Genomic DNA, 14021 nt, shown 5'->3' on the forward strand with positions numbered 1-14021 from the left:
ATGCTCCCTCTTTCTCCTTCTGTCACCTCGCACAAACACAAATACACACATTTGTACAGGCAACTTGGGTTGTGAAAACAGGTTGCCTTTGGATAATGAAAAAGGAGGCAAAGTCTTGGAAATATTTGTTTGAGGTGAATATAAATCCAAGCAATGTGAAGACAGTTGTGATTGTTCCCAGATATGTTTCTACACCCTCTAGTGGCTATGAAGATGAAATCAGTCAACTTCATAAAAAAAAAATTGATAAAATAAATTCACAGGTTGCCAAAACATTATTTAAAACATATTTATTTAGGTTCAAAGCAACACATTTTTTTTAATTAAATTCACAAGCATGTTTATGTAAAAAAAAGACTTGCAAATGTACAAAATCAATTCAAAATTCCTTAACATTCAACAGAAGTTTTAAACAGAACAGTACTGCATGTAAACTGATTGGGCCTGTCTGCTTTCACAGAAAAGCATTTGAAAAACCCTCGCAAATAAATCTGAGGGCAAAAGGGAAAAGGGAAGTACTCATCTTGTTTTTTAAACCCTAAACTGGGTTTGTAAATAATGCAATCCTGCATTTGTTGTGGTACTAAAAAAATACTCTAGATGCTAAAATAGTATCCTTGAGCTTCAATGGACAATACAATGAAACAAAAGGAATGTCAAGCTAATCTGGATGGCTTCAAGATATAATTGTATCGCTCTTGAAAATAAGGGCAAATGAACAAGAGATTAAAATTCTCTGACATCCAATTATTTCCATTTTATGGATTTGACAGTAAGCTCCTTAAAATATGTGCAGTGATTCAAAACTGCACACATCAAAATACATTCTTTTTTTTAAAGCCATATCCACTTATATGGATATAAACAAATAAATACATGTGTTAACACTATTAGAAAAAGAAGGGGGTTTGTGATGCTGGCACCATGGATTGAAAATGAAATATACTCAACATTAGTGCAATGTCAACATAAATGCTTTGAGCAGGAAATCTTGATTGCATATTGTATGTCTTAAGGCAGCGATTCAAAAACACAATATATTAAATGGACATTTGAAGTTAACTCGCCCCCTTGAGTATTGAGGTTAGTTGCAATTACAGTAACACAAAAATACACAAACGTGTACAATCGGACAATGACTTGCAGTGTTTTGGCAGTTTGTCCAGAAAATGTTACTGGTCTATAACACTTCTATTCAACCAAAATATTTTGTGGCAGATCTTGGCAAGGAGAAACAAAAATCAACTGATGGCAAACCAACATTATAACATTACTCAATGAGATTGTCAAAGATGTCAACAATTCCCCATAACAGGGTTCCTGGTTACAGACCATCAAGCTTTTGGGGTCAGACTGGAACCTATTTTTCCCATCCACAATTTCCGGGGGCTGTGTGGAACGGTTTCAAAAACTGACACAGACTGGAAACCAATACTGGAAAGGGTGTCTTTAAAAAAATAAAAGTGTCAGACCACATCTAACTTCTAACTTCTGTGAAGTTAAACAATAAATGCCCTGTCCAGCTGTTAATAATTATATAAATCTGTAACAGGGAAAGGTCACACGGTGTCATGAATAATTATGAAACAGTCCATGAGATAATGACATGCAGATTCATGAATACCTTGGAAGCAGAACATAGTGCAACAACAACAACATCCACCATGTGCAAAAGGTGCTCCTTTAAGCTACAAAAATGAAAGGAAGTTTTTTTTTTATTATTCCCTTCTTCTTTTATTATTCAGAGGCCTAGTTTAGAAAGCTACAAATTATTCATAATTTCAAAGAATTATGTCAAAATGAGCCATTGATACTGATTAGAAACATTCCACACTTTCAACTTGATCCCAAAGTTTTATGAGGCAAAACCGTCAATCATGATGTCACTTCCACCTCCTCCGTGGCCCACTTCTATGTGCTTGCGCTGGCTTGATTGTCTCTCTGCTCATTATCAGATGAAGGTGGGCTCAAGGGAAAGGCTGTTTCAGCAGCGATAAATTCATCTTGCTGTTTTGCCTCTTCTCTCAAAACCATGCTGAGATCCATGTCATGAAAGTCCAAATCGAATGGAATAGGAATCGAGGAATCTGGGGGAGACTCACATCCTGTGCAAGACTGCGAAGAAAGAAATAACTTATAATTTGCATGTAAGATACATAAAATAGCACTACTGAGTGTTAGCATGTTGCTAAGCTAACAATACTCCAAGCTGCATAAAAGCATTGTGTAAAATAGACTTTTGAACTCAGTTGAACTTTTTATTAATATTGTTCAGTAGGCTATATATTTAGAGTTGATAGCATTTTTTGCAAGGCATTCTGGGTAATTGCCAAATTTGTTAAAAGACACGTGCAACAGAATATGGGCAGACCTAGAAAGAAGTGAAATGTTGGAACTGTTGCAGTTCCTACTTTCTAAAAGTGCCTTTGGGTCTTTTTAGTTAAGATCTACTTACTGTAACATTGATGGCCTTTGGTAAGCAGCCGTTTTGAAACCAAGGGTGGACCTGCGTTAACTCTTTCTTCTGCTCTTCAGTGAAGTGAGGTTGATGCTTCTGAACAGCTTTGAGGGCATCTCTGTCTTCTTTCAGTACTGATTCTCTGTCTCTGTACACACACACACACACAAATATAAATGAATATACTCGTTTTCTGGCGGAGTTTGTGCTACACACAAGTCTACTTGTATTAGGTATATGAAATTGCCCAGCGAGTCGATTGAATCCCACCAAAATGCCATTGTAATTATGATATCCAAACTCATATAACCTCATAACTCAGAATTAGTTTGATCATAATTAAACACACCAGTACCAACTAATCAAGATCTTTGGGCATGTTTTTTTCTATTTGTACATAACCAGAAAGATCATAACAGGAATTTAAAATAAATAAAAAAACACTTGAAAAATTAAACACTTGAAATTAAACACTTAGAACTAAGTTTGCTTGGATAGATTTGTATTCAAAACAAAGTCGATATTAATTTAGGTTAAGCTAGTGTGAGATTAGCTCCTAAGAAATCGGGTAAAATGGCCTTACTTGATAGGAATCTGGTATGTCATCATGACTTTGTCATCCGTGTTTGCCATGAGGAGCCAGATGGGGTCCTGCACGACAAACTTCATGAACTGTTCCCTTCCTAGATCTTTAGATGCTGGTTTATGATTGCGATCATTCTCTGATGAGTCAATGCTTCCGAAGTACTTGCTAGTATTGCTGCTCCCTGAGATCAAAAAATCCAAAGAAAAAAAAAATGCATGGAAAAGGCAATCAGTACGATTCTTCTGAATTTCTCCATTTATGTTTCAGAATCAACACTTGATTTTAAGAATAAAGCAAAATTACTAATAGTGAATTACTCACTAGTGCCACTTCCAGATGTGCTACACCCATTCGAACCAGATCCAAATGACCCTGACCCTGACCCTGATCCTGATGATCCAGAGCCTGAGGCGGCAGAGCCAGTGCCCGAGCGGGAGTCCTCTTGCAGCAGTAAGTCCAGCATGTCACTGGAGGACGACATGGCATCCTGGTTGGACTCATTGATTTCAGGCTAAAGGATGTTAACTCAAAGTTAGCAAAGCAGCAAGGTAATGGAAAACAAATAAGTTTTAAAAGGTTCTTAATACTTACACTGTCATTGAGTTGGCCATCTTTACTGTTGCAGCGATTGCTGGAAATTTGAACCACAGTCCCGCCCCCTAGCGTTCCTGCAGCGCCTGGGGGTGGAGTCTGTTGCATAGTGTCTGTTCTGTTGCTTTGCAATTCCTCGAGTTGTAAAAGATTGAGTGGGGAGGAGCATCGGGATTGAAACAGGGGAGATCCCACCCCTTCTCCCTCTCCATCCTGTTGCCCGGTAGACTGGGGTGTGCTGGAGCGAGACTGTCCATGTGGCACAGTATTGGTGTTTCCTGCAGGCATTGATTGAGAGTTGGGGATATCGTACAGGGGATTAGGGTTGTAGAACTGCTGGGGAATCATTGCAGGCATGGCAGGATTCATTTGGGAGTCCAGTGGATTGAACGGTCCCATTGTCGGATTGAACGATGGTAAACCAACAGCAGAGGAAGGGAACTGACCTAAGGGGTTCATTTGGGCAAGCAGTTGCCCACCAAGCTGCGAGTTGGCTGGGTTCAACTGTGGTCCTGGATAACCGAGTTGTGGAAACATATAGTTTGGCAACATGAAGGTCATGACTGGTGGCATCACTGAAGAAAAGCCTTGCATGGGGAATCTAGGGTCTCCTGCTTGCAAGGAAGGATCTGTTCCCATCTGGGGCATTGAGAAGGGTGATGAAATGGGAAACATAGGCATGTAGCCTGGGGGAAAGGAGGTCATCATGGGAGTACCACTGGTTTGGGAGACCGCAGATGGTGGCCAAGAAGTGGAAGACTGCTGGACTGAGGGGAGGTTGGGTCTTACTGCTGTAGGATTGGATCCTCTATAGGGATTAGGTCCAGAGGGGGAGGAACTGTCCGGTGTGTTGCCATCTACTTGGTGTTTCCGTCTTTTCCCACCTCTACCATGCCGACGAGTGCTGCTGTTTCGCACAGAAGGATAGTTCTGGCAGCAGTTCACTCCTAGATGGCACAAGCCGAATATTAAATGTCAAGGTAAAATAAGTCAGATGGACAAATTTGAACAATGAGAAACTATAAAAAGTTGTTACCTTTTGCACCAGGTATAGACGTGTGCCTGCGCTGTGGAGGCCCACTGGTTTGAACCATCTGGAGATGGCTAATGTCTCTGAAACGGTTGAGGAAGGCTTGTTCTTCTTGCTGGGTATGTGCAGATAACACTGCCTTCGTGAGGCCCTTTCCGACATTACCTCCACTTCTTCTCTCCTTCTCCTTTTCTTTCTCGGGAACAGCAGCAGAGGGGGACATGGCCTGCTGGGGATTCACAGGCATGGGAAACGTGATGGAGGTGGGTGGGGCTGAAGTGGAAGGGGTTGGGGTGGTTGGCGCCTCCTCCATCATAACAATGTCTGGATGTAGATCAAACAGAGTAGATTGGTTGCTTTGAGATTTCAAAGTCTATCGTTGAATATACGGCAAATCATGTATATAGGTCAATGACAAGATTAGCCTGGAAAAAGTGTTCAGACCTGATTCAGGTGGCTTCTTGTCACCAACGTGAACAATGGTGCTGCTAAAACTACACTGGGAGGTGGCCGAGGCAACGCTTTCAGCCTTACAGTGCAGAGCCAAAGGGGTTAGAGGGTGCGCTGGCGCTGCAGGGACAACCTTTGAACCCTCGGTCACCACAAGAGTCTCTGCTATGTTTAAATGGAAGAGTAAACTTTAATTCTATACATCTAAATACAGAAAATACACAGTTATTAGCTGATACTGAAAGAATACCAATAGTGGTTGGTTGTACAAGTATGCTTCTTTCTCTCTGACCCTTATGAATACTTATGTGATGTAATTGGGCTAATATCCCATTATCCTTTAGCAATCTTTAACTGACCTTCAGTTGTTCTAACTCCTTCCCTTTGTTTATCATCATCAGAGGTAGAAGATGTTGTACAGGATGATGAGCCACACTTCCTCTTCACTGTACCAGGGACATTAAAGCTCTCCAGATATCTGAAAAACAAAGTGAAAGAATGAGACCACATATCCAATACATGTACCTTACATACAAACTATAAATCGGAGATCTTCAACCCAGTTCCTGGGGACCTACTAGCTGCTTTTCCACTGTCGGACAAGTGCTACTGTAAAATCCCGCCCTTAACATGCCTTTCTGAAGAAAACAAACTTAGCCTAATGAAAATCATATTTTAGCAAGCAGAGACGAGGCATGACTTAGCCCTGGAAGTGACGGTGAAAATAAAACTGGCCCTGGCATGCACTAGAATGCTCGCTTTTGACCCCGCAGTGAAAGCACAGCTTCTGTCCTGCAGAGTTCAGCGACAACCCTAATCAAACAGACCTGAAGAAGTTAATCAAGCTGCTAGAATGGGAGAAATAAAGATAAAAGCACACAAAAATCCTTTTAACTGGTACAGTCAGACACACAGATGAAGAGACTCACCGAATGATGCTGTCCAGACAGTTGATCTGCTGGTATGAGTAGACAATGGGCAGCTCTTTCCTGGGTGGACTGGACAGCGCTAAACTTGCCAGACCTTCTCTAGCAGAGGCCTCTGCTGCATTTGCCAGGGCTTCTAATATATGACAGGAATCATGTCACTTAAAATGTGATAACACGAATGTGACCACAAGCTACATAGATAAAGTCAGGTAATTATTATTGACATATAAACAATGCTTACCTAAGCTACTCTGTTTGAGAGCTGGCAGCCGGTTTCGGGAATCAATGAAGACCTGCTGTCCGTTGGCCTTTACCATGTGCATGTCTTGACAAATCTGCTCAAATGTCATCTAGAAAGACATGACACATTGCACGTTAGTGTATGCTGTTGTTTATTATATTATGTAATGTTAAATACTGTTATGTGTACATCTGGTTTGAAAAAAAGAGAAACTCCTCACTGGTTTCCTGGGCTTGATCTGGTCCTCAGAAGCATGTCCGTTGCTCTCAGAGGAGGAAGTGGCGCTTTGCTGGTGCTCATTCGAGCCACTGCTGCCTAGGCTACCGTACCCCTGTGAGCTGCTGGCATGAACGGGCTGCACCAGGACCCTGTGGATCAGCTCATTCAGCTGTGGCACATCTGGGGACATGGTTCTCACATCCCCGCCCTCCAGGGCAGTGAACACATCTTCATTCAGTGGACTCCTACAGAAAGGAAGAGATGGTAGACATGTTTTGTGGCACCACTTTAGAGGCTGAATGGATCGTAGTTGATCATTATCCATACGGTGCAGCACGCATGTGATCTGTTGATTAATAGCAAAATTACCCATAATAGAGTAAACGTTTCCTTTGAATCTCCTTGTGTTTTAACTTGGTTGTTGTATTTATCAATACTTGTAATTTGTAATTGTTCTTATTCTTTACTGGCTGTTCAGTTGTCTTTAATCATGTTTGAACTTTCTTAGTTAGCCTAGTTGATTTTGCTGTGAACAATGAAAAATTGAAATAAACAATTAAATATTTTTTTCTTGCTGTTTCAAAACACTATCCAATCTGTGACTCCAAATCCGTAATAGAATCAGAATCTGACCACTTAAAAGTAGACATCCGTTTTAGCTCATGAGTATGTCATGAAAGTGGCTGCCACTTTTGTGATTCTTCGATTGCTATATGAAGTGTAGCCACTTACGTTCTAACTTTGTGGCGTCCCACTATGAAAGCCACCTTCCTGCTCCAGGGGTTGATAAAGGATGACCAGCTGGTGTCGAGGGTCAAGTACTCCCCACTTCGTGCTCGCATGCGCAGGGGTGAGTGGTCGAACGGCTGCCCTGCAAACTGGAGAACTGATGAAGGAAGGACGGAAACTACATCAATTGATTCTTCTGTGCAAATATTCACCATTGAATCTTGCCTGTATTCAGAATAAGCCACTCACTTTTCTTGTGGATGGCCACCATAAGGAGTCGGTCTTCTGGATGCAGGTAAATAAGCACTGGCTTCCCAACCAAGTCCTGAGGCAAGTAACCTAATAATGGCACTGCCCTGCAAATGAGAGCAAAGGAGGTTTTTGCAACTGTTCAAAAGAGACATTGACAGTAAAATGTGAGACAGCTCTAGGCAAAAATGCAAACCTTTCATCAATTTCTTGGAACAGACAGTTTGGGGAGTGACTGGTGGTAAAAATTCTCTTGTCTGCTGGGATGCGAGGTGCTGTTGAAAAAAAAAATACGGAAACATGAGAACAGACACAAAATACAAGAACAGTGTGCAAAGTGTGCTTAATTAAGTGTCAATATTACACTTACATAAGGGTGATTTTTTCCAATTATATGCACATTTGACAAGTAGTTACAGAGACGCAAAAATTACTTTCAATAATTAAAGAGACGAATTAAGAATATTTAAAGCAATTATAATCTATTCTTCTGAGATGAAACAGTGAAACAGACCAGTTTCTTGTCAACATGCTTGTTATTTAAGTGTTAATGCTTTCATAACAGTGAGACAGCTTTAGATTTCTAACACACAATAAGTAAACTAACAATCAGACGTTTAGGGTTGGTAAGATTTCTTTCATATTTGTGTAAGATGTCCTATGCTCACCATGCACATTTACATAACATGTTTATATAACATGATGGTAAAGCATTTGACATTGAGACGGTCTTGTTTTACCCTCGTAGCCGGAGTGAACTCTCTCAGCGATGAGGAGGCAGCAGGGCTCAGGTTGGGACGTGTCGGAGTCCCTCAGGGTCAGCTGATAAGGCGTGAGACGGAAGGGGTGATACTTCACTTCTCCATCGCTGTCCCTACCTCTGCTGATCCGACAAAACATCGACTTTTCCTCGGCACATTCCACATGTGAGGCTGGACACAAATCAGGCTTTAATAAATACTCATTTTTCCAGCATACATTTGGGTTAACTTAAAAAAATAAAAAATACTGAAAATACTAAAAAAAAATTGTTTTTTAAATAGTTAAGTCATTTTTCAGTAGTCACTAAAAGCTAAATGTTTTATTAAGAACATCAAAACATGCTTTTTTTTATTATTGATGCTTAAACGGACAGTATTTAATTCATGAGCTTCTACTATTTCTGTCAGCAGCTGTTATTTTACAATCTTTAGTATATCTTATGTTTTTATTAATATTTTGAATTAGCCTTAATCTTTCATTTTCGTATTTTTTATTAGTTATTTGTTTGCCTAATTTCATTTTTTTGTGTTATTTTTGTATTTACAAGGTAAAAATTTAGTTTTTGTTTGTTTGTTTTTCTTACTTTTTCTCAATTAATGTTTATATTATTATTTTAAGTAAGGGGGCAGTATTTGTAATTCTTTTCTGCTTCTATCTGGTACCAATAATCATATAAAATTTTGCACCAATAAAATACATACAAAATTTCAGTTCTTTACCCATAAAACACTATGGCTCAAGAATACACTCCCATCAAAATTGCTTGAAGTGTGCCAATATAAATACCTAAGGACATGTGCACGGCAGCTTTATAATGGTTTATGGCAAACAAAGCTATCTGTAACTGATTTACAAAGGGTTCTTTATCTTTGTCGCTCTATTCAAACAGTCCAAAAACTTCACATACTAGTGCCTGCGCAGGAGGACCATGGCGGCAGGTGACATGGAGCCGTGCTGCTGTAAAACGTGCTGATGTCCTGAGGTGCGAGCAGCTCCGAAAAAACTGCTCCCTGCAGCCTCTCGGGTTTACAGCGCAGCAGAGGGGCCGCCTGGGACGAGATGTACACCACTTTACCAGAGAGGAACGACACTGCCACAGCGAACGTGTCCTAAGATAGAAACAAATACGAATTAATGCCTTAGATTCTTCTGAAGGCTCACAACCTGAGGATACGGGTCCAGTCATACCGTGTTTTGAAGGGTGTACTCTGATGTAATGTTGTCTAGCTCTTCGATGGTGAAGGACGACAGGTCCAAACAACACCCATGACTCTCTTCCACGCTCCACTGATGGTAGTACTCCTGATTAGCTACGAAAAAGAACACAACACACCCTGTCATTGGCACACACATGCTGGTACAAAGAGATGCAATTTGGGTTTCGTTTTTCTACTCACCTCGGACTTGTTTGACACAGTTAAGTGCGTATTGCAAGGAGGCTAGGGTGCTTGATCGCCCCTTCCTGCGCCATTCTGATGGCACGCGGACCTTTAGCTCACGCAGGGCCTTCAGCAGCTCTCTCTGGGTCTCCAGTCGAGCCGGCTGGTCTCCGCTGGATGCTTGGGATGTCGGCTGGTCCTGCTCCGAGCTGCCACTCAAAAGACTGAACGAAACTGAGCTGCTAGGAGGAGAAGGACTGTTTCCGTTTGAGCTGAGGAGAGACATTTTAATGGGTGAAATTAGTCACCACTACTTCTAATGCAATCACATTATTATAGTATAGGAGCAAAGAACATTTCTAAAAATATATCATTTTGGAGCTGGCACAGTTATTACGTGATAATCTCAAAATGAACCGGACCAAATACCAGTCTTGTTATTAAAAAGTACTGCATGTACCATGTAATTTTAATCTGCCCCAAGTGAAGCATCATCATGCCAACACCTCAACCAGTTTTAAAAGAAAAGGTTTTTCCGGGAACAAAATGTACCAAGCTTAACCAAACTCCTACAATTGGTTTATTAAATACAGTGTGTGAGGTACACATTGTTTTTTTTATCTCTTTGCCAACTTAAGTGCTTCTAAGACCAGTAACAGTAAGTTTACACTCACACATTTGTATCCAAAATGACTCTGTAATGGCATTCAAGATATTTTATCTGTACAAGTTTGAGGTTTGAGGATTTTTTCAATGTTTCTTCACCAGGGCTGCATTTATTTGATCAAAAACAGCAATACTGGGATATATTACACTTTAAAATTACCTTTTCTATTTTAATATGCTTTAAAATATCATTTATTCCTATGATCCAGAGCTGAATTATCATTACTGCAGTCTTCAAAGACACACATGACCTTACAGAAATCATTCTTATATGCTGATTAGGGCCTAAACCATAAATTATTCACAGGATTCTTTGATGAATTGACAGTTTAAAAAGAATAGCATTTATTTAAAACAGAAATCAATGTAATGTGCTGAATAAAAGAATCAATTGCTTGATTCAAACTTTTAAACAACGGTGTATACATTTTCATACAAACGGTACATACAAATAAACACTGGGAAGACAACTTATAATATTAGTTTCACAATCTTCCTACTGCATAGAAGTCATGTTAAACAGATTTCAGTTGTTTGAACAGATCACATACCTCTTGCTTTCCGTAGTCTCTGTGGTTGAACCCTTTCCATTGTGGGAGCTGCAGGTGGATGCTTCCCGTCCCACGTGTCCTTCGCTCTCCCTCTCGGCCGAGTCATTCCCGCTGGAGTGGGCATCCATGTCATCCGAGTGCGTCAGCTGGGGCACTGCCGAGATGTTCAGCCTGGGATAAACAGACTTGCTGCCGGTCATTCGGGAGGGTGCATTGCTGTGGGATTCCCCTGCATCCTTATGTGCGGTTCTCTTCACTGCATGAGTGCAGCACGTCACTGGTGTTTGGAAGTTGTCATTACTCATAATGAAGCAGAGTATATCTCATCTGTCTTGTGCATCTGTAAGGGACCTTCTGACACAACAGGGCATGGGAACTCCTGAATATCCTGAATGGGTTATCCTGAATATCTGCTGTGCTAAAACATGGTCTTCATCCGATTGTCCTGGATGTACTGTCACAAACAATCTGATGGGATTAAAAAAAAAAACAAAAAAAAAACAGGATAAACAACAATTGCACACCCTTAGATGTGAAGAGACTGAAACATTTCAAAGTGCACACAGAGGATAGTGAATACAGCAGCTCTGTCACATACTCTTGCATTTTAATCCTGGCCTATAATAACATTAAAAGAACCACACTGATGTATTTACATTCACTTGTTTTATTACAGTCACTATGATACAGTGTCCTTAAAAGATGATTGATGTTCAAAGCCATGCACAAATTTTAAAGTGGGAGGGTCACTGATATATTTACATTACTTTACCTTAAAAAATGTATATATATATATATATATATATTCGGTGCATCTTGCATTAAGTAGTATTTTTATATATGTGTTTGTGTGTGTGTGTGTGTGTGTGTGTGAAGAGTTCAGATGCACAAGCCTCTAATTGCCATCAAAAACTTTCTTCTTAAATGGTTATTTTCTCAGGCTCCTATGTTTAAGGTAAGTTATTTTACTTTAATGGGAAAGAAAAGAAACTATTCATTGACATTAAAGTGAAATTAATAAACCTACACATGAGCCTGAAAAAAAATGCTCATTTTAGAGGAAAATTTCAAACCGCACTAGAGGCTTTTGCATCTGAACTTATATATATATATGACCTAAAGTTCATACATGCTTTTATGAGTAACATTAGATGTGTAGGAAGATGTGACTAAGCTGTTTTCAACTTTTCATCATGAAACTGAAATACTGTAAGATTCCCGCTTTTGATGTAGTTTTTTTTTTTTCATCAGTTTTACTTACCCTGAGAAGTTTCAGTCTTCAATGCATATATGCTATACGCACTGAAAACTGAAACTTTTCAGGGTGAGAAAAACAGGTAAAAACAGAATAAAAGTAAAACAATTAAATAAAATGATATATATATATATACAGAGAGAGAGAGAGAGAGAGAGAGAGAGAGAGATAGATAGATAGATAGATAGATAGATAGATAGATAGATAGATAGATAGATAGATGAAACAAAGTTACAAATCCTTATTATTTTGTTAAAATAATCTTCTCATTAGTTTGGAGACTCACTAGACTAGTCGTGTGCCTATGATCTGACTATAACAGCAGTGCATACAGTTTTAGATGAATGCAAGCCCTCTATCTGTAGACCAATGAAATGACTGACGTCATACAAACATTGCAAATGAGACGTATTTTGAAACATTTACATAACATCCGTCAAACAGACAAACAAGTTGTCAAGTAAAAAAATATACTGGAATATAATACAGTCAAAGAACGATGCAAATGGAATTATATACAATGGTCATCCAGCACATCTCAAAATTACAATATAATATTTTACCATTGATCATAGATCCGTAGTGAAATAAAAACAATATAGACTAAAAGCTAAATGCTTAAAGGCTTAAAGCACTTTAATTGACAAATACAGATTCAAATGTCATTTATAGTTACGATACAAGACTATGATAGCAGTGATCCATCTATCAGGACAGGTTTTCTTACCTTATAAAAATATTCCAGCTGCTCTAAAGTGAAGTTTATCCTGCTTTTCAGAGCTTGCATACGGATCGACGCATGTGCAACACTGTAGTTCGGTACTTTAACTCGGATCTTGTCTGATACTAACCCGTGTATGGACACCATCATCAGTCTTGCTTCGGGGACAAATTTCACGTGTAACCAATACCTCCTCAAACCGTCTCTCATTGGCTCGTAACCTGCAATTACCCCCGCCTACTACACGTAGACCCCGCCCATCAATGAGAAACTCGCGTTGCTATTGGACAAGTGGGCGGGGCTATTGATGCTCAACGCTCCTTGGTCACGTTGTAGCAAGCAAAGGCTCCATCTGAACTGTGGACGTGAGGGAACATCGAGACCTAATTTGCCGTTCTCCAAACCGTATTACCTGCTATAGAGGCGCATTAGTATTTTTTTGCTTATACCATACAAGACTACTACACTGAGCTTTTTAAAAGAAAAGTCAAATAAACAGAGCTATGATATTGAGAATAATTACGCGTGCATCGTTAATGTGCTACTGTTTGTAACAGCACGTCTTTTAGCGCACTCTGTGTTTGTGCGCACAAAGCGTGTCCGTTCACTTACCTCTGACACATGAGGGCGTGTGAGGGCCATGCCAGCTGTAACTGTGCAAAATCTCCGTCTCATGACTGACTGTACTCCCCCTCGTTTACTGCTCAAATACACGACGCAAGTAGATCACAGCTGGACACATGTGGACGGAGTTTATCTCTGAGTGATTTGAACGCACGCCAACCTACATGTTATTATTTAGAAAAGTAAATTATTATTTTAATTAATAATTTCACGTTTGGCCAGTGTTTAGGCTGACTTAATAGCCTTTGACATCCCTTTCAAAAATGTAGGGTGGCGCGGTGCCATACTTTTATAATAGTTTCATTAGATGGTGATAGCATGGCTCAAGATGATAGTCATAGATGACCCTGACGGAATGATAACTTTTTTAATCACCCTGAAGATGGTATTTTATGATAACAAACAGTTGACTGTACATATTTACATGTTTCTGCAGGTTTTATAGGCTATTTGCGTCAGATGTTTGTTTTAAAACAGATACAAGTTGAGGTTATGGCATTAAAAAGTCTATTATGACATAAAAATGCAGAATAAACAGGCTTTTGACTTTTTGTCATAAACTTTGTCTCATAATTTCAACC

At 39.7% G+C, this 14021-nt stretch overlaps 1 protein-coding gene across 3 annotated transcripts; it reads right to left on the reverse strand.

Moving 5' to 3' along the window:
- Window positions 1-275: 275 nt before the first annotated feature.
- On the reverse strand, window positions 276-12993 carry per1a (period circadian clock 1a). Of its 3 annotated transcripts, none has more exons than XM_052567338.1 (20): window positions 12823-12993; window positions 10841-11308; window positions 9642-9895; window positions 9433-9554; window positions 9152-9353; window positions 8223-8414; window positions 7679-7757; window positions 7483-7589; window positions 7237-7390; window positions 6506-6749; window positions 6286-6394; window positions 6045-6177; window positions 5475-5593; window positions 5110-5280; window positions 4672-4989; window positions 3636-4582; window positions 3366-3555; window positions 3042-3225; window positions 2456-2606; window positions 276-2115 (listed from the first exon to the last, which is right to left on the reverse strand). In XM_052567338.1, exons 2-20 carry the CDS (start codon window positions 11143-11145, stop codon window positions 1912-1914), a joined length of 4185 nt encoding a protein of 1394 aa, XP_052423298.1. In that variant the 5' UTR covers window positions 11146-11308; window positions 12823-12993; the 3' UTR covers window positions 276-1911. The 3 variants fall into 3 exon arrangements, with proteins under 3 accessions (XP_052423298.1, XP_052423297.1, XP_052423299.1); XM_052567337.1 differs by having other exon boundaries at window positions 5110-5286; window positions 12823-12992; XM_052567339.1 differs by lacking the exon at window positions 5110-5280.
- Window positions 12994-14021: the final 1028 nt, after the last annotated feature.

The sequence above is a fragment of the Carassius gibelio genome, chromosome B10, assembly GCF_023724105.1.
Source record: "Carassius gibelio isolate Cgi1373 ecotype wild population from Czech Republic chromosome B10, carGib1.2-hapl.c, whole genome shotgun sequence".
Lineage (NCBI taxonomy): Eukaryota > Metazoa > Chordata > Actinopteri > Cypriniformes > Cyprinidae > Carassius > Carassius gibelio.

What these genes read in the sequence shown, in the direction of transcription:
- per1a (XM_052567337.1), bottom strand. Translation starts at nt 11,145, where the DNA reads ATGAGTAATGACAACTTCCAAACACCAGTGACGTGCTGCACTCATGCA. An exon ending in GAGACTACGGAAAGCAAGAG is followed by an intron (nt 9,896 to 10,840) that starts GTATGTGATCTG and finishes GTCTCTCCTCAG; the next exon opens with CTCAAACGGAAACAGTCCTT. An exon ending in TGTCTGGACAGCATCATTCG is followed by an intron (nt 5,594 to 6,044) that starts GTGAGTCTCTTC and finishes TTTGTTTTTCAG; the next exon opens with ATATCTGGAGAGCTTTAATG.